The 22,150-nt window shown below is 34.6% G+C and overlaps 1 protein-coding gene across 12 annotated transcripts in view; it reads right to left on the bottom strand.

Moving 5' to 3' along the window:
• Eya4 (EYA transcriptional coactivator and phosphatase 4) overlaps nt 1-22,150 on the bottom strand; it is a 270,189-nt gene that overhangs the window by 129,454 nt on the left and 118,585 nt on the right. For all 12 annotated transcript variants that reach the window (XM_058581339.1, XM_058581342.1, XM_058581337.1 and 9 more), the window contains one exon: nt 1,169-1,218. In XM_058581339.1, the coding sequence (XP_058437322.1) occupies nt 1,169-1,218 (50 nt within the window). The remainder of the gene's footprint in view (nt 1-1,168; nt 1,219-22,150) is intronic.

Genomic DNA, 22,150 nt, shown 5'->3' with positions numbered 1-22,150 from the left:
CCATTTCTTAATGTTCCAACAAGATAAATTTATTTAGTTCCATTTTGATAACTAACTATAAAGAACAAAGATTGAATGTCAATAATCCTATATCATATTACATTGCCCTTAATGATCCAAAGGAAAAGATCACAATCACTTTAATATGTAGAGGAATCAATTATAGGAACATCATGCTGTGTAAAATAAAGGAAAAGTTATTGAATGGTAAATGGATGGTACATAATACAATCTAGCTATCCAAAAGGAAATCATGGTACCATAAATATTTTACTGAGATCTGTATTCCTTTGTTGTACTAAGAGAATCACTACACCCATCATATGCTATGTGAAGAAGGACAAAATAACTAGTACCAACTCACAATTAAATGCGAATTTCTTAATCTATTAAGGTAAGTCATATCATTAGCATCAGATTAAGAACATAAGTTTATTATTGTCATGGTATTTATAATACTTTTACTTATCCGTTTTAAATTCAGGCCTGAATATGGAAATGAAAGAAGGAGAATGGTGAGATTAAAACATATCTGGTCTAGCAAACAACTCAGTACTAGCAAATCCCTCAGCAGTAAGGACTGAACCCAGGGCCTTGTGTGCCCTGAACAAATACTCTACCATTGAGCTACATCCTTAGCCCTAGCACTAGGTTCCTGTGTGAAGTGGTCTCATACTTCGATTCCTCAGTTCCACCGGCTCCCAACAACCAAAGAGAGAATGCCAAGTTAATGTTGCATTTACTAATTTGATAGTATTCTAAAAAATCTAGCAGTGTTTCATTACAAAGAGAAATATTATGGTTTTTATTTTTTGGTAAACACAGATTTGACTGTTATTCAATACCCAGCATAATTCCTGATAGAAATACATTATAAAAGATCAGATTGAAAAATGAAGTTTAACTTAATATGACATCTAAGAGAATATTTTTCAATCATTTCTAGAGATTTGTTGTTATTCTTTAAAACCAACTTCAATCACAATCTCTTTTTATTAATGTTATAATTAATGGTGCCCTGGCCAGGTAATATGTAATTTCCACACACAAATTCTGTAACAAACTCAGTGTTTCAAATCTCAGTTGTACCTGATATATAATATAAAATTTTACTAGTTTTGAAGCTTCAATTTTTCTTAGAGGAGTCTCAATCTTTATTTTACTGTACCTGGAATTCTGAGGTTCTGAAACATCGGAATCTGTGCACGTTTTCTTTACCTGTAAGAAAAAAGTAGTAGTTATTCTCATATGAAAATATAACTTCCTTACTCAGGTTCACACACTTATTAAAGTGGATACAGCTCTGCTCACCAAGGTCTCTATAAAATACTCCCCACATTTTACAGCAACAGCATGCAGTACTAAATAGTGTATTTCATTATTATCCCATGAACAGCTGCCAAATGCACTTCGCTGGTCTCCATCAGTATGTAAAATGTTCAGCATAAATTGCTGGGGACCAGTGGAATGAGGAACAAAGAAACCAAAGAACCATGTTTCCCACTTAGGAACGAGAAAGCCATACTGTTCTTAGTCCATTAGGAAGTGTTTTTCCAATGGATACTGCTCCTGTCTCCCACTAAAGCACACAATAATAAACACCAGGTTCTGGAGCACAGTATAGTGTTAGCTAAAACATTCATATATTAATTTTCATTTTCTTAATCCAATGACTGTATGTTTTATACATGTCTCAGCACATCAATTAAGTTTAGGCATTGCTCCTAGACTTTTCACATATATTTGCAGTATATTTCACAGACTATATTTCAATTTTGAGGTTTCTAACCTATGAAAGGTAAAGAATGAGAATAACTTTTGCTTTTCAGGCTATGCTATCCATTCTGAAGAGATGTATGTTGTAACCCTCTAAATAAGGGAAAGCACATATCCATCTTCTTTCAAAATTTAACATCAAGCCCAGATACCTATTCTGATACCATAGTCTTAAAGGTATATTGCATTCATAGTAGAATAAACCTCAAAAATCCTTTCATTAATATGGAAAGTGCACAATATATATTTACAAGTCCACTGTCATACACTCCGGATATCCATATTGTGATGGCCTGCCTATTTATGCAACCCACAGGATTCCAGCAGTTTCAGCTTCTAATATGTGACTTGGAAGTGAAAAAGTCTACTCGATATATACTGCATAGAGACACTTATGTGGTGTGAATTGCAAAATTAAAGGCACCACTAAGGACAAGTTTTAACTTGTACAGTATTGTATTTCTAGCTCACAAAGCAATTCTTTCCTCCTCTTAAAGAATGCTTAAAACATACACACACACTTAGAAGAATGCTTAACACGCACACACACACACACACACACAGCCCTACACTTTCAAAAATCTGTGTCTTTTGCTTTCATTTCCAATCATAGACATTTTTGTAATCTGGGAAACCAATTATTTCCTTGATTAACTTTGTACTCTCTTTTGCTTCCAGTGTACACATTTACACAATAGGAAAATCAAACTGAGAAGCAAAGAGATTGTCGTTCTGTTCTATTTGTTCCCTTACCATGGAACTCTAGCACCAGGAGACAGAGGAAGGAAGAAATGTTTTTAAGAGCAGGGGAAAAAAGAGGAAGAGAAGGAGAAGGACAAAGAGAATGAAAAAGACAGAAAAGGTGGGGGAAGAATACTTTTCTTAAAATGTGAATACAAAATTCACCAGAAAATCCACCAAAATCTCATGTCCATTAAAAATTTGTCCAAGAAAAAAATAGGAACCAAATGGGAAAGACAGCAGGAAATACAATCCTTCCTTCCCACTAGTTCTTTCCTCTAAATCACCACCAGAAACCATCTGATCTGCCCAATGGATACACAAAAAACACTCCAAATGAATCCTACTTTCCTTAAGACCATGGTGACTTACCTTTGAGACTGGCAGAGAAGCTCCAGAACACCACAAAAAAAACAAAACAACAACAACAACAACAACAAAAAAAAAAAAAAAAAACATACACTCCCGGCAAGACTCAGAGCCAGGTAAGCTTCCTGTGACTTATTGACAAACCATTTTTTCTTTATTACCCTTGGTTTTCCAAAGCGTCATTTTCCAAAAAACTTACCAGAAAGTTCTGATTCTTTTTAATTCATTTTCAAAGTACTAATTATAATACCAATCTAATAATTATAATACAAATCTATTGATTCTTTTACTATCTAGTACCCATGAAATCCTGGACTTCTAAATAATAATTAGTATAAGTAAAAAAATAGATTTTTTTTCAGATATTGGTAAAGCTATGCTTTCATCCAGATGGTTGCAATTAGAATTTTTTGTTCACTTTGTGGTTGAATGAAGGAAGGGTAGTATTTAGTATACTGTGACTAGTATAGGGTACAACTATCTGAAGTGCTGTGTTTACAAAACAAACTCCTCCATCTCAAAGAAGAAGGGAAGGGAAAAAAAGGAACAATTTCTGAACTGGTTCTTGAAAACTCCACATGGAGAACATCAGCACTTCCCTGTCCTGGGCTTGGCAGGAAACCACCTTATGAAGTCCTGGTACCCAGTTAAAGGGTCTAGAAATTAACCTTGGGCAATGCAGACCACTGAAGTGGAGATATATATATATATATATATATAGATATAGATATATATAGATATAGATATATATATATAGATATAGATATATATGTAAATATACATATATTATATATATTATAAATATATAAAATATAATATATATTTTAATGTATAATGTCTATAATATACATGTATATAATATGAATTTTTTATTTGTTCTAATTAGTTATACATGATAGTAGAATGCATTTCAACTCATGGTATACAACTGTAGCACAACTTTTCATTTCTCTGGTTGTACATGATGTAGAGTTGCACCATATGTGCAGTCATATATATACCTAGGGTAATCATGTTCATTTCATTCCACCATCTTTCCTACCTCCGTACCCACTCCCCTTCCCTTCCTCCCCTTTTGCCCAAAGTTCCTTCATTCTCTCCATGCCCCCCCCCACCTCATTATGGGTCAGCATCCACTTATCAGAGAGAACATTCGGCTTTGGTTTTGGGGGATGATAAACTGAGTAGTGCTGCCCTCGAAGACAGTGTGTGAGGGAACAAAGTGAAGGCTGAAGTATAGGCAAGAGTCTCCTGCAATGAGAGAGAATAGAAGTTCCATGAATGCAGAGATGGCATTGGCCCTAGACATACATCATTACATCCCAGCCTTGACTGGATGCTCCCTAAATGTTTATTAAGTGAATCACTCAATACCTCAGTGGAAGGTGGTGAAGGTCTAAATTCAGACAGGAGTCATGGGGAGAAAAGAGGATGTTTTTGACCAATATTTCTGACAAAGTATTGTTAGAATATTGTAATTGATTGAAGTATTAGGTGGACTATAACCTAATCATCTTATATGTCTTTGCAAGGAAATTTCAGATTCACCAAAGACTAAATTAAAAAAAATAGTCATTTTATGGCATCTACACATTGCTTCACAACTCATTTCTGAATTGCTTCACAACTTATTTCTGAAGTAATAAAGAGATGCTAAATAAATCATTAAAAAACATACATAGAGAGGTCAAGCTAACAGTTCTGACTAATTTGAACATAAACTCAAGTGAACTGAAGGCCAATGGCACTTCAGTGAATGGCACCATATAGTTCTGGAAGGATGGAACACTCCTACAGAATACATAGAACCTCTGTCTTCAATGAATACCAAATTACTACCAAATTTGTTTTGAAAGAAATGGAAACAAGCAGGCCAAGAGATGAGGCAGAACTTCATACCCATATTTGAAATCCAAATCCTAGTTTTCATAGATACAAAAAGAGGTGGGCAAAAGATGGACCAAAAAGGAAAAGACCACTTAGGTATATATTATTTTTACCTCAGTTCCTATCTGACCATCCTGAGAACCAGAAAGATTAGCCTGAAAGTGGTTATGTAGCAAACTTCAAATTCAGATCTATAAGAAAATTTTAACCAATATATGTGATGAAAATGAAATTTAGAAGCATATAAACTAAAATGTTTAAAATGAAAATCATAGGATCTTAATATGTAAAGTTCAATTTCTATTACATCACAATAATGATAATTACTGCCATTTATTAAGCAATTATTCTCTTTGGCACACTATATTAAGACTATCAATACGTAATCTCATGTAACCCATGAAGACAGGCATGATGGATAAAATCCTCAGTTTATAAATAGAAAATTAAGGTGTAAAGAGGTTAAATGACTTGTTCCATGTCCCATAATAACAGGGCAGGGATTAGAAATGAAGCCTTTCTTCCCCTCTTATTTTGTATTTGTCAGTTGAATCTATTAGGTTTTCTTACTTTTCTTTCTTTTCAAATATTCAATTGATTGAGGTGTGGTTGAAAAAAAAGGTGTACATATTTAAAGAACATAACCTGATGAATTTGGAGATAAGACTATACCTGTGACATCATTACCACAATCTATGCCATGATCATGTCTGTCAACTCCAATGGCTTTTCCCACCCTCTTTCTTTATAGCACACACACATGCATGAGATCTGTTCTCTTAGTAAATTTTTAAGTAGACAATGCAGTATTGTTAACTATAGGCATGACCCTGTACAGCAGATCTCTAAGCCTTATTCACCCTGCATGTGTGGAACTTTGTATTCTTGACTAATACTCTTCTTGTTTTAAAACTAAGATTTGAACTAAAATTCTATGAAATAATTGCTAAAGAATAACCTACTAGTTACTTCTTATAATGCATCAATTTTTAAACAAATATTTTAAATTGGACTACTGAAGTAACTGCCTTTTACCAAGTACTGGTAATAACTTTAATAATAATAACTTTAGGCAGCACATGAAGTTGTTTTGAAAAATTTATCCAATTAACTCTAGCATTCACCCTACCTTGCCCCACCAACTTCCAAGAAAGGATGATCTAAAAAACAACTTCTGATTTTTTTGTTTTGTTTTTGTTTTTGTTATTTTGTTTTGTTTTTGTCCAAAACACATGATATTCTATGCAGCAAGACATTACTGAATGCCTGGGTAATGAGGCACTGTCTAGGCTTTGAGATGAAGTAGACTCAAGCAGTTCAACGGATTCTAAGTAGCCACTAACTACATGTGGGTATGTAGAACTTGAAACCTGGCTAGTCTTAACTGAGACATGCTCTATGTGTAAAAAGACACACTGTATTTCAAAGTCTTACTATGAAAAAAAAAAAACATATCTCTTCAAATTAGATGATATTTTGAATATACTGGTTTAAATGACATAATTTTCCCTATTTTTCATTACTTTTCCCATGTAGTCACTAGAAAATTTAAAATACATGTATAGTTTGCATAAACTTCTGTTGATCAGCTTGACTTAGACCAACAAAAACCTACCTTCCTGGATCATGCATTCTAGAGAAAGAGAGGAAGAAGTACAGTAAATATGTAAGCTGGTAAACAAAGAATACATGGCAGTAGGGACTGATGCTGAGAAGAAAATGAGGCTGAAAAATGGGTAGATATTACATTAGTTGATTTTTATTTTAAAAAATCATTTTTCATATATCCTAATGCTATTCGTCCTTTAAATTCTTTATGCTAATATACACAAGTAACACAAAGAGTATAATTTTAAAATAAGTTATAGAGAATTAGAAATATGGTATTAAGAAGGGTAAATACTTTTAATATCATATCTGGAAGATATATATAGAACATAGCATAATTTTCAGAATGTTTTACATCATGACAATTATACTGAAGTATAACAATCAACCTTATTTTTTTCATATATGTTTCACCCACTGGGTGTTTGAGAAGCTCACAATCTTTTGAGGAGAAACAGAATTAACTCATGAAAAATGCACAAAGAAGAACGAATTTCTTCTATCACATCCACCATCTTCTAAGAAAAGCTGGAATCAATTATCCCATTATTTTCTACTTAATCTTGCTGTTTATAATTCCTGAAACATGAACAATCATAAAAATGTAGAGCATGGAATCACGGAAAAAGATTTTCCAAAGGCCTCTTTGAAACTTCATTTCATTTTGAAATGAACTCTAAATGATTAAGTCTTACTATATACTATGCAGTAATAACAAGAGACCAAGTCTGCATCTGTAAATCCAAGACGAAAACTTGGGAAATGAAAGTTTGCTATTGTAATGAATAATTTACTATATGTATTTTTATGGGTGATATGTAAGGCAATATTTTTTCTCTGAACAGTGTAGGAAATACAATGTAAATTAGATTTGAATATGCATTATTGCTTAAGGAAAACATGGATAAATAAATAGACATAAATTACACTTTTTAAAAATGCAAATTATATTGTAGATTATTTCATGCCAAACTGTGTAAATACAGAAACTGATACAGAAATTACTGTCAGCAACAATTTATACTTATCAGCTTTATTCATATTTCAAATGTGAATACTCTGTGAATCTGACTGCATAAATGATATTTATAAAAATACTGTAGTGCAACAATTTCTTGTATGACTGTATACTATGTTAAATGTATTTTTATGACTGGGTTAAATAAAATCATTGGACAATTGCTTGGTAAAGATGAATGATACCTAACTTTAATTACTTCAGGTTCTGACTTAGTAAAATAAAACTTCTTGAAATATCAATGGTTTTATTGCAAATGTTTTTATATATTTTCAAATAATTAGAAGTACTAGAAAAAGTCATGTCATGTTTAAATTTTGAATTAAATAATGAAATCTGAAAGTATTTTATTACAATTATTCCAACTTTATTCTAGGTGTTTAAATTATGGTCTAATTTAACAGAACTCATTTAATGACTCATTTTACAACATGGATTTTTTTAAAAAAAATATTGTAAATCAACTAATACACCCAGAGTTTGATGGACTTCCCAGATCATCCTGGACTCAGATGAGCTACATTAAATAAATACAAATTAAAATAAGTACTTTCCTGTCCTATTTCAGAGTGCATATATAACATAAAAGATGTAAAAGTACATACATGAATTAATTAAAAAACTGAATCAAAATAGTAAGAGTTAGAATATTAAACAAAATATATAATTTTATAATATAGGCTCCTGTCAAAAATTATTTCAATATTTATTTACTTATAGCACTAAAAAAATCATTCTCTAAATACAATGTTACAAGTTAATACCACTCTAGAACATAACATAAGATGTATAATTTAATGTGAGAAATTATAATCATTTGCAGGTCCAAGTAAATATAATTTATGTTGAAAAGATCATCATAGAACTGCTGTATGTCTATGCCCGCATAGATGCAAACTCAGATACGCACACTGTCTCCTAGCTAAACTAAAATGTCCAACATATCTTAACCAGACCTATTTCATATTTTTTATAAATACCATATTCATTTCTTTGTCTTTCAAAAACTTAAAATGTAAAAACTCTTTAGAATACATTGTCACAAAGAATTTTTATTAAAAATGCACCTGTTTTAGGGGCTGAGGATGTGGCTCAAGCGGTAAGGTGCTTGCCTGGCATTCGCGGGGTGCTGGGTTCGATCCTCAGTGCCACATAAAAATAAAAGAAAAGATGTTGTGTCCACCAAAAACTGAAAAATAAATATTAAAAAATTCTCTATTCTCTCTCTCTCTCTCTCTCTCTCTCTCAAAAAAAAAAAAAGTACCTGTTTTAATATATCCATCCAAATTTGAGAAGTTTCTCAAGGAAAACAAAATGCCATTTTGCCAAGTGGCTGTAAAATCTAATTATTAAACCATTTCATAAAGTATCTTTTTCCTCATAAACAAAAACCATACAGTTCTAAAATGCACACCTCTCTGAAATCCTTTTTATGGAGTTAGGGAAATTTCTTTGCACACCCTTCTCCCCCTCTTTTTTTTTATGCTGGGGATTGAACCCAGGGCCTTGCACATGTTAGGCAAGCACTCTACCAACTCACCTATATCCCTAGCCCAGCACACCCCTTTTAATCTCTTTATTATCATTCTTTACCCAAGCTTCTCTCTGCAGCCCTCTGAGTACCTCTTTTAAAACTATGATTTATCTTAAAATGGGAGAACTGTAGTACGCACCAAAAGTCTGAATCTATTCCATTCAGAGAAGCACTTACTTAACTCTCTCTCTTTTAAATATCTTTTTAGTTGTTGATAGACCTTTATTTTATTTATTTACATGTCATGCTGAGAACTGAACCCAGTGCTTCACTCACACCAGGCAAGTGTGCTACCATTAAGCCATAGCCCCAGCCCCTGTAACTCTCTTTTAAATGCTATATCAAAGATACAATAGAATATTCTATTTTAAGTGCAACAGTAGACAAAATAAACATAAACATGAAAAATTAGCAAGATTAATATTAATCCACCACAAATAACCTAGATTGGAAATTCCTTTACCCTAGTGGTATTGGGCTGTTATAGGTGAGATCTTACTTGATATCTGGCCTTCAGTCCAGAGCCTTCCAGAATTCAAGTTTGGGAGAGGGAGGTTAGACAAAATCACACACTGGGGAGGAATTATGTTTTAAGTGGGAAAAAATCCTATCATCTATAACTCTTCATTAACTCCAACTGTCTCAAGAGCTTTCAAATTATTTGAGAGTTCATAGCAAGTTTGAATATAATTTAAAAGCATCTTAATATCGATAATGCAGAAAAAGAAAGTGTAATTATTTATGTACAGTACATTAGCAAAGCCCAATGCCAAACACATTAACCTGTAAAATTTTAAAGTGCATTTTTCCTTAATTATTTCCTTAATTATTTGTCACCTGCCCTAAGCCCAACATATACTGCAAGAGTATTTCAGGAATATTTCAAACTCTTTCTAATGATATGTTTTTTCACTATCACCCAACAGGGCAAAGCAGCTCAGTATTCAAAATGTGACAAAAGTAACTATGAGATGCCTGATTGTATCCTGTTACAATTTAAGTTTGGAAATGAGACTAGATTTTCCAGCCTTAGTAATGCACATAGAGAAGTGTTAAAAGGAGTTTTTCTCACAAACGAGCATTATAAACAGTTACAGGTATAGTTTCCTTTTATTTTGGTCTCCTTTATATTTTACTAGGTTTACTTGGTCTCCTTTAATTTGCTAGGATTTTTTTTTTTTGGTAATTAAATTTGTTGTAAATAAGGCAGTTGAATTTTTTTCCATGTATTACAACAAAAAAGTAAAATGAAATATTCTATTCTAAAAATTGAGGACTGTAACTTAATGAGCATATATTAATTCAGTAGAATCCATTGCAATTCAGTTAAAATTGCTAACTCTACTGTGCATCTTTACACTGAAGCAGGGAAGAATAATTTCACGAGTTTTGCATCCACATCTACACCTCTAAATTTCGCTCCATGAAAGTCAAGATTTATAAATTCTCAGAAATAATGGTTTAAAAATAACTTTAAGAATTTGCCCTCATTCCCTAAATAGAGAAAACTTGTTAATGTTTTCGGCAATGTCTTCTACACACTTTTTTTCTTCTTTCTTTTTCCTTTTTAAGATATTGGAATGTTTTGGCCACAAGGTTAAGAAAAACTACCCCATTTATCATGACCTGCCAAGCACAACAGGACCCCAGACAACTCAGCCCTCCACCACTTAACAAATTCAGCTCATCTTAGTTGTGAAACTTCAAAAGAATTTGGCCACAGGCACAGATGAGATATCATATGTTTTAAAGCATAAATATCAATCATTGTGTAACATGCTCTAGTGAACCTAACATCATTTGCCTATTAGTATAACCAATACCTAGCCTTTCCAATCAGAACAACAATTGACTACAGAGTAAGTCCGGTTTATCAATACAAAATTGTTAAATTCACGTGCAAAAGTTTCTGTTAAAGTCCCTATTGGGTTTGTGTGTGCTCGATGTGTGCATGTGAAGATTAAAAGAGATTTTCAGATTATAGAAAAACTATTCTAATGTTCTTACCTAACAGAATTGTCATAACCCTTAAGGAAAATGGAGAAATTCTTTAACATTCAAAACAATTTAATATAGTGCAAATGAAAAATTAAAGGCAATTTTAAATGAAATAGCATATGTCTATATATTTTTAAATTAATTTATATAGATATTTTTGGCACAGTGCATGAAGTATACAAATGTATACTTACTGTATACATTTATATACTTAATTTTCCATTTTGGTAAATTTTAAATTATTGATCTTCTACTAAAATAATAATTTTTAAAAGAAAATATTTCTGAGATGTTAACCTTTGGGTTCTTTATTTTTAAAATTAAATCCCACACAATAAGAAAAAATGTGGCATGTTACAAGTTAGTATGATATTTTTCACAATATTAAAGCAATACTTTTCAGTTTTAAAATATACTGTAAAGTGGTTTTACATTAAATCTATCTTGTAATAACCTTTGTTATGGAATGCTTGTAAATCACCTTTCCTCAGGCCTTAATCCTAAAATGAAATTTTTCATTGGCAGAGTTAATAAAACACAGACCATAGGTAATTTATGCACTAAACAACACAAATTATGTGCTTTCTGTTTGAGTAGATTTTCTATCAAATTAAAGTAACAATTTGAATTACATGCAACCCCAGGGTTTAAGAGAAAACAGGTCCATGTGACACATATTTCACACATACCACTACGTGGCCAGAGGAAACAGCCCCATTAACCATGTGGCTTCAAGAAAACAAAATCCAGTAGTAGTTCATTACAAGAATCCTTAAATGAAAAAGCTCAGGTGGAAGTAAAATTTAGTCAGTTAGCTTCACAATATGTATATACTTTAAAGAAGTAAGGACACTCTGCATTCTAAATATAAAATGGGATCAGCACAGTAGGAAAACTCCGGGGTTAAAAAGTAAAGGAATTCTAGATTAGGTCTATCTGTAGTGAAGGTCTCATTCTAGGTAAACCTAATAAATAATTGAGGTGGACTTACGATTCTTTCCTCTTTGACCTCAATTAAAAAGGCTTTCTGAGAACTGGGTCTAAGGACAAGTTATCCTGGTTTCCTCAATGCTCACTTATGAAGTCATCTGGCTTTTACATCTCTTCAATAGCTGTCTTACCTTTTAAACTGTCTAGCACCATTTCCCTAAAGTAAAATATGTGGCTGCCCTTACATACACACACAGTCAACTTCCTCTCTGTGAAGTGGCTCTGAGCTCAAAAAATCAACTGTGTAACTTTGAATATTCTAACAGCTATTTATAAAGAAATTGGAGGAGGAAAGACAAAAATCAAAGTATGGATAAAAAAAAAACTTCTCTCTCTCTCCTATTTCTTCTACCCAAGAAGTTATAGCTCAAAATACTATGTGGTTAGGATATTTGCCTTTCTTGGTCATTTTTTTGATTAGTAATATTTTAGCAGCTTAGCAAACTTTGGGTTAGAAGATAAGCCAAAACCAAAACAGGCAGTGCAAAAATCTGACTCAATAAAGTAAGAAGCAATGTATTTGCAGCATGCTGCATTTTAATCAGTTTTTTTTTTTTTTCACAATAGTGTAACAACATTTTTGAGCATCATTCAATTGCACAGTGTTTTAAAAAATAGCAACTAAGAAAAGAAGCAGGAACTGTATAAACTCACTGATGCTTAGTAGACCCTGGAAACCAAAGGGGGGAAAAATATTGGCTGAGATAATTTACCCTCCCTTTCTTCTTTGGATTCCCTAAATACTCTAACTCTGGCAGTAAATCAGTTTTCACAGACACGCAGAATTAAGGGATATTTTCTCCTCCCCCCCACACCCTCCCACAATAGGAATACAATTGAACCAACACAGCAAATCTTCCCTCAGTTGTCTTGAATGAAACAATCTTTAGATACTTAATTACTGTGATAGTTAACCCAGATCATGTCCCTTATAGGCAGAAAAATAGCAGTTTACATACACTCTTTCTTTATGAAACTCAAAAGACTCAAAGCATACCAAAGTACCCCCGCTAAGGGCTTCCACACCAGTGTTTTAAATCAAAGCATATGCTCACGTATTGATCCAAATAAAGGTAAAACCAATTATAATATTAGGACTTCTTGAATAAGTTAAAATTAAACTTTGTCTTACTACTAGATTCTAGAAAAAAAATAATAGAATTCCATTAATGGAAGAAATAGTAATCCTCTTAAATCTATGAAACATTTAAGATTGAGAAGACTATATTTCAAATCTAATGAAAGATTCACAAACTCAGCACAAAACTTCAAAACATATGACTCAGAAGGAAAAAAACCTTAATTTAAATAACTCATATTAGTTTTTAAAATCTTGCAGCATGAAACTATTAGAGGAAAGCTCCTTAAAGCTATCTATGAGCATTTTATAGTGGCATGTCATTTATTAATTATCAATTATCACATTACCTGCATTTCTCCCATCATTAACATAATGTGTAGGTGAGTTTTTTATGGCATGAATAAAGACAAATGTATTTCAAACTATAAGCATGGACAGATTAAAGACTTTCTCTAATTGACATTCTTGCACAATTTCTACAAACATATTTCTTCTAGCATCCTTATAATAAATACAAAAATTTCCAAGCTACTCATTTTAAGTAGAAAAACATTTTCCTCTGAGATATGACTGCCTAAACTTAAATATATGACTGTCCACATAACATAATAATAATAATGATGCTTCAATCAAAAGCTAAATAAAACTTACCTCAAATTCCAAACACCTGAAATGAATTCCAGTTGTATTTAGAAGTGAGTTTTTTGTGTGCGTGTGTGTGAAGTTCAACAGTCAATAAATTCTAGTCTGTAGTGCCAATGGACTGAAACCTGGTTGGAAGCTTACAGAATGTTCTGAGAAGGTTATAGTCTGTAATCAACATTCAGGTAGCCTTAAAAACACCTTGCTCTGGCATGAACCTTCAGGCTCCCCCAGCAGTGCAGTTATGTAGGTTAACTAGGAGGAGACCTGGACAGTAAACACTGTTGGCTCCAACCAATGGCTTTCCACAGGCTTCTGTTTATAGTTAGATGACTTGCTTCCCAGGGTCACCCTCATCAACAGCTCCTGTCTTTCAGTGGGATCTAACATAGGTATAGCATTTATTCTGAAGTGCTTTCAATGAAGCCACTCTGATTACTAAGCTCTGTGGACCCACTGTCACGGGACACATTTACAGTCCATTGAGTAATGCCTCAAAGAATTAAATCCCTGCATTCTATTTGCAAAAAAAGCAGATTGCACTTTGAATTTCTTTTAAAGCAATTACTCTGCATTTCTTCCGGGCAAGTTAATATTGGGATGATACTCATTTAAATGTTCTCAACCAAAATTTTATTCTTTTAAAAAACATTCTTATTTGTTTTTGGTTTTCTGGAAGGGTGACAAAGCATGTAAAATTTCACTTTCATTATTACTTCTCTCCAATAAACTCCAAAACTTTCTTGTCCCCTTAAGCACGTGTACGACAACAAAATGGAATGATCATTTTAGGCATTCTTTTGAAATTCATTTTAAACTGGATTTTTCATTTGAGATAGAGGAAGGGATGAATTAGAAATGTTCACAAAGAGGTTGTCATTTTATGGAACATGTTTTCTAAAATATAGCCATTTTATGTTTCAAGAAGAGAAGGGACATGTTACATCATAATAAAAAAATGAATAGCTAACCTTAAGAAATAAATAAAGATAGTGCAAATAAGTCAATTGTCTGGTATTTATGTTACTTTTTTCTATAGTTCATGAGAAATACCATCTTCTTTATAGAAAACTATCATGCAAGTTTCACCTCTTATCTCATTACAAATATGCCTTGCAGAATTCAAAATAAATATTAACCCTATTCCATAAATTCTTCATAAATTTCATGTAGAATTTTCAGGCATTAAAGGAATTTTTGCCTCCAATATGTTTATGCAATTGAGATGATTTCTTCTTCCTTCATTTTTCTTGGTCTTTACATCTTGGCTCAAAATGGTACAGTGACCTACAGGCAAGGAGGAAATACTTCATCTGGAGAATTTCTAGCACAAGTATTTCTTGAAGTGATTCTTGTTTTCAAAGAAGGAACTATGTAAAAAGTCATTTCCCTGTTTTGGTTTTTGGACAGCAGGACAGAGACCCCCAGTGGCCTCAGGAACTGAAGACAGCGCTGTCTCTCCATTAGTATCAGAGGCTGCTGCTGCTGCAGCTGCTGCAAACCAAGAGAGCATGTGCCTTCTACTTGCAACACAAGTTCGGCCTAGGTTTGGATGCCACTCCATAGTGGCTAGTCATAGTTAAATGACAGAGAGCTGCCTGACTGCATTTAAAATTCATAAACATACTGGATTATGTTGGAGTGCTAGAGGTCCCATTTGAACAGGTGCTCCCAGTATGGTTAAGATCACTAAAAATAATCTTTGTAGCCAAACCTTCTCAAGGAGTTAGCACTACTTGGGTATTGTGGTTTAATTAGATTGTTTTTAAGTTCAACTGAATATGCTTTTGAAATGTCTACATTCTTAAGGGATTATAAATCATCCGATATTTTCTCAATGCTTATGAGCTCAAGAAGCACTCACTGAAGCAAAAAGTATATGTCTGTTTCAGGTACAATAGAGACCCAGTCAACCGTGCCTGGAACTCTGAGGAGGATAAAATAAGTTTCTTCATGCATTAAAGAGGGAGGGCTGGATGGGTTGTAATTTTCTTTCCCAGTCTCAGGGAGGAGGAAGAGAGTAAGGACGACAAGCAAAATGCAATGAGAACTCTGTAAATATAAACATGAAAACCAAGTCCTTTACAGTTTCAGTTCTTAAGGAGTATGAATAACTACATTTTTTTGATGAAAAATATAATCTTTATCTCAGTTTATAGTAGGTCATCAAAGAATTCTTAGAAGCATAAAAGTAAATGGTATGCCTTCCCTTTGCATTGTAAGAACTAAGTAGGAAAATAATACAGATGATTTTAATTAACATTTTATGCACAGAGATTTCTGCAATCTCCTTCGGTGTCCAGCATACTATCACCAACTAGGTAAGTGACCTGAAACAGACATATAAACCATTCTTTCTAAATGTGTTTTCCCACCCATGAAACAAAAATTTTCTTTTCAAAGTGTGAGTGGTATAGTATTTGTTATATATGAACCACATATTTTAGAAACCTCTATCCAGCGAGTGTATTTCGGTTAACAATAATTTGTTTTTATTACTCTGTGTTTAAAATTAGGCATATAGCTGTCACTCAATGTGGCTAGTTATTGGGACATGCTATGATTCAAATGAGTTATTAAAATAGCCAAATCAAAGGAACTAGATGTTTTCAAAAGGCAGTAAAGCTTTATTATTGGTTTCTCTTACATTTTAAAACACTGAAAATGGTACCCTGACCTCCGAAAACTCCAGAGTTCTTCGTATTCCATCTGTCAATGATTTAAGCACACTCAATGAGGGCGAGAACTTGCCCCACATTCTGATAAAAGTGAAGCTATTACGAACTGCCGACAGATGATAACGTTCAGTGACTTGCACGTTGTCAGTCTACATTGGCATTTGCTGAATGCATGAGTATATTTCCAAGTAATATGCAAAATGAGATTTAGTTGAATCGATCATGATATCTGTCGTTTGTTAGTCATTTTGCTACAGTTTTTTTTATTATTATTCAAGAAAATAAACGATTTATTGCAGTTTCATGGGGTGCATTCTTTACACTCACCTTGCTATTCATTCTCCATTACTCTCAGCATGAGGTGGACACCTCTGTACTCCTTGCTCTTCATGCTTTCCTGTCTCTACTAGACCCTCTTTTGTACATTAGATAGTAATCCATCAATCACCATTCCTCTTCAAAATTCTAAAATACCTCCAGTTTCTTTTATAGCATTTCTTGCTACTTTTCATTATTGGCTTATTTAGTATAAGACACTTTTCTGAACAATTCCAAAGAAAGATATTTGAAATTAAAAGATAAAATGAGCCAATACAGGAGAACAAAGAGAAAACCAAACATATTGTCATATTGTGTTAACAACAACTGAAAAGCCACAGGATGGAGAAAGTAAAATAATTTATATTTTCTACCTGTAAAATAAGCTCCCAAATTGCTGGTTTGAAAAAAAACATGTGTAATCAAAACTAAACAGAACCACAGGTTGCACCAGCTTCTACAGACAGGTAACTGATGTGATATCTACAAGAAAATATAAAATCCATAACCTAAGAGCCTATTTTAAGATAAGCCTTAGTAAATCACATCTATGTCACTGCACAATAAATATCATAAAGTATGAAAACAATAACTATATTTGCCATTTATGTAATAGTCTTTCTTCTTTTTCCATTAAGATTGACAAACTCAAGTACCTTCAGGGGCCAAGTGGATAATTCAAAGAGTGAGGCAAGTCAGGTAGAAGTGAAGCTTTTAGCAAATGTATGATTGGCCCCAACTCATTCAAATTCATACTTCCATCTGGTCTCCAGTACTCTCTACTACTGTAGATACTATATTTTCATCACCACTAGAGAGCCATCCTCTGAAGTTTAGATTCTCATATTCTAATTTATCTATAAATTATTCTTTTTTAAAATATTTTTAAGTTGTTGATGGACCTTTATTTTATGTATTTGTATGTGGTGCTGAGAATCGAACCCAGTGCCTCACACATGCTAGGCAAGCACGCTACCACTGAGCCTCAACCCCAGCCCAATCTATAAATTATTCTAATTTATACATATCTCACAGCCACGCCAAATCTTATCATGCCCAGTGCCGGTCTCTTTATTACATCTCCACAAATCCTATTTGTACTGTGCAATAGTTTCCATATAAATAAAGCCAGAAACCAGAGTTAGTCTCTTTCCCCAAACTCTATATCTAAATTCATCTAATTTAATTGGTGTACATTTCAAACCATGTCTCAGAATTGCTCATTCTCTCCATCTCCCCAGTCAACCATTTAGTCAAAACCATCATCACCTCCTATTTAAATTACTACAGTAGCCCTCTAAGCACTCTTCCTGTTTTAAATGCATTTCCTTAAATTCTATATTTGTCTGTTTGGCATCCATTTATCACAAAATGAACTGTATGAGCTATATTTCTTATTCTGATATTCTGGCATTTGTGGTCTGTCTCCCTGACTGGGGAGAGACAGCCCTATTAGGACTGGCCAATTCTTAAATATAGCAAAGGGGAGTAAACTTTTCCCATGCAAACTTGCAAATCCAGGCACTACAATCTCAACCATCTCCTTTATCAATCACTTTTACAGGAAGCCAATACCACTCGTTCCCTAAATTACCGAACTAATATCCCCGGCCTGCTGAAATTATTCAAACTAGCCGATCCTAAACCATTTCCCTGCCCTGTCATACACTTTTACAGAAATCCTAATAAAGGCTTTGATTCCTGCTTTCCCCTCTTCCTTTTGCTTTCTGACCAAACCCGGTGCTTCCCCAGGTGGCCCTTCATGATGTGGCATGCCCCTTTCTCTTTAGGAAATGTAAGTAATAAAAATCTTCTTTTGATGACAATAGCCTCTCCATGTCATCACTCAGTCATCTCCACAAATTAAAATCCTGTGCTACAACTGGTACACACCCCATTTCTAGCATTTGCTCTTCAATCTATTCTCCACTAAGCAGCCAGAACTATTGCAACAGGTGTCAGCAATTGTGAAAGACCTGAGATTTTACCATACTTGCAGCTAACAGGTTAGCTGGCCTCAATTTCATGGATGCTGGAAGAAGACCTGAAGATTCAGGGTATAGCAGCATTTGGTGAACAATTTGCTCAACCAAGTTATCAATATCGTTATGGTTGAGGGAAATAAAATCCTACAAGAATATACAAGTGGCTGAACCAGAATAAATTTATGGCCCCCATTACCCTTCAACCTAGCTGCCATCAGGAAGGTATACCAGACAGGTGGCCTGGGATAGTCATTCTGGAAATAAAAATCTCATGTCTTGGAGGAGTCAGGATGATATCCCAAATTTTTAAAATTGTTCTACATAGTGTCTCATTCCTTAGCAATCAAAAGGAGGATGATTCCAAACTAGGGCAGCTAGATTCAGTGACCAAACTATGTTACTACTGTGTGTAGATAAGGAGATGGTCAGGGAGGTTGTTTTAAATCTTTTTGAGTTGATTATAAGAAGGTCATTCCACACTGAGATGTGATTAACATACCATAATATACACTCTTTAAAAATATCCAGTTCAGTATTTTTACTTGTGTAGACATCACCACTATCTAATTAAAGATTATCCTCATTATACAAAAAGAAAAAAAAAAGAAGGTCATTCCAACACTCAACAATATGAAATGCCCATGTATATCAAGAACTATGTAATGTTTTGAACAACCAACAATAAAAAAAAAAAAAAAGAACCATAGAAGGGTCCTTAAGTACCATGACTCTCAGGCCTGGCTTCTGTGATAAAGAGTACCACATTGTGAGACTTACATAAGTTTATTTCAAGGGCCACAATGATATGGCTGGACTTGGCTAATTGAAATGAACCAGTAAAACCATAATCTGAAAATGTGTCAACAGAAGTAAGTCACCACTGACAGTTCCAAGATGGGTTTAGTGCCACTGATACATCAGGAATGGGCAGGAGTCGCCTCTTGCATGTATGCTAGGTCTTCCTTCACCAAGACAAACTAGTCCACTATTGGCAGGGTCACAAGTCTGCATGCCAGCCACCCCTACATCACAAACACAGAGTCTTTTTATTTTGTACTCAGCCTGTGACTGTTGGGCATGTGAGCACAAAGACAATGTCCATCTTTAGTTCAGAATAGCAAATGGAGAGGCTGAATAGCAACAGCAGCCCAGTGGATACTATCAGGTTTCAGGTTAGTCAATCCATAAGTGAATCAGATCCAGGCATTTAGGGGAGCCTCTGTGAAACAGACAGCAGAGTGCACGGTAAGAGCTACCACTTGTTCATATGAAGCTGTGTCACTGGTGCCAGGCTGGCTGCATTTCTGAACACACCATTTCCATTTGACAACTGAAGTCTGTGCATTGCCAACTTGCTCGCTGTTAAATATAAATTGACTCACCACAAAATGGGAACACAGGCTGAAGAATTACACAACTTCCATGGCATTCGGTTGAGTTTGAAAGAGGATCAGACAAGTTCAGAACCCCAAGGGAAGTCTCCAGGTGGAGGCCTCCTCCTTTTGCCAGAGGATCTAATCAGAAAAATCATCAGTTAATAGATACCTGAAGTTTCAGAGAGGTCCTTAAGATTGTGGGACCTGAATGTTACTAACTTTTCTACAAGCGGCTCTTCTAATCAGTAGACTCCTTTGGGACATAATAAGCATTCACAGTATAATTATGTAAAATTCAACAGTGGAAATAACAATGCACTGAACTGGTCCAATGGGCCTCACTCACAGGGTCTTGGTCTTCTAGTTGCCTTCTCCCACTGCAAGCCCCATTTAAGCCACATTAGTTGAATTCAGGTGTCTCCTTTCTCCATCTACAGGTTAAGAGTTGAATTAAGTACCTAGATCTTAAAGAGACATGAAAGTTTAAGCTCTTTCCTTCTCCAGAGTTTCCCAGTGTGGTACTGTGACCAAAATACTTGACAAGAACAACTTAAGAGTAGGAAAAGTTTATTTAAAGCTCATGGTTTCGGAGATCTCAGTCCACATGGTTGACTCCATTGCTCTGGGCTCAGGGTGAGAGAGTATATCATGGGGGAAGGGCTCAGTGGAAGAAAGCTGCTCAGCTCATGGAGGGGTCAGAAGGCAGAAACACAGACAAGGAGGGGGTAGTTGCAGGGAAGATGCACCCTTCCAGGGTAAGCCCTCTGTGACCCACCTTCTTCAGCTACACCCATCTGCCTACAGTTAACCACCCAATCAGCCCATCCAAACTGATTTGATTTCAGCTCTCACAATGAAATTATTTTACCCCTAAATATTCCTATATTAATAGGAGCTTTGGGAGGACACCTCATATCATGAACATAATACCCAGCACACTCAGATGGATGTATAAACTTTTGGTTATCCCTTGAGACAGGTAGAAATCAGCCTCCAATTACTCATTCCCTTAAAGAAGCTGAGGCTGGGATGAATCAGGAAGAAAGGAACAAGGGGCACAGAAGGACAGAATAGCTCTGTGTTAGTAAACAACGTTCATGTACTTTCAGTTTTGATTGGCAGTTGGCTCAGGGCTCAATCAAATGAACTTCTAACATTTTCAATCCATGCAATGCTCTGCATTTGGCAGCAAGATCACCATTGCTGACACCATCTATTTCAGTTTGGGAAACCCCTATACTTAGCAGCCATAACCACTTTCTGGCTGTGGTTACGGCGTTTGCTCCATTTGGTTGACTCCGGCTTGACTTGCCCAGCAGCAATTCTTTTTAAAGAGTCTGATTTAATTGAGGGCAGTTTCTGCTCCATTATTATGACAACATCTTTCAAGTTCTACTCCTGTTTGAACATAGAAGCTACGGGAGTTTCACAAGGCAAGAAGGTGACTCAGGAATTTATCTAGATTTCTTTGGATCAATTTCTCATTTTCCAATAAATTATACTTATCAGCATTCTAATGGCAGTAAGAGCTCAAAAACTAATCAATACTTCATTTCTGTTTCCCATGGGAGTTTTTCTGTTTCAGGGAAATTTTGCCAAGAGGGACAAAACCCCCTAAAGCAGCCCAGATGCGCTGCAAAAACTAAGAGGTTTTACTCTTGTCTCCCAAAGAATCTAAGGTTGACCTGACAGACTGCCAGGAGGGCTTGAGCCATGAAATGGTCCAACTCTTGCCAGAACCTTAAGGGTGAATATATCTTTAACAAGAATGATACACTTGCTACCCTCATCTTCTAAGGGAATCAGTCATTTATAATTATAGTCATTTACTTGGTTTCTACACACAGAGGTTGCAAATTTCCTTCCTTTTAGACTCAGGGTGTGACAAGATGAAATTGTAACTGTTGCTTTGAGATGGTCAGAACCTTTCTCTAATCCAGGACCAATCCCGGGGCTGCTTTTCACAATGGGTATATCCAAAGATACCTACCAGATTGTGAAATCACCATACCTGGAATAAGCCTAGCAACAACCAGGGGACCTTTCAAATAGCTCACCTCAAGCCTACTTCCAGGTACCTAAATTACAATCATTTTTCCAACTCTTCCTCATTATCACAATAAAATGGAAGGCCATTTGTCCCAAAATT

Source organism: Marmota monax, unplaced genomic scaffold (assembly GCF_021218885.2).
Source record: "Marmota monax isolate L192 unplaced genomic scaffold, Marmota_monax_Labrador192_F-V1.1 WCK01_AAM20220418_F8-fsc00030, whole genome shotgun sequence".
NCBI classification, from domain to species: domain Eukaryota; kingdom Metazoa; phylum Chordata; class Mammalia; order Rodentia; family Sciuridae; genus Marmota; species Marmota monax.
Note: the sequence above shows the minus strand (reverse complement) of the source record. Positions and strands in the feature narration are given on the sequence as shown.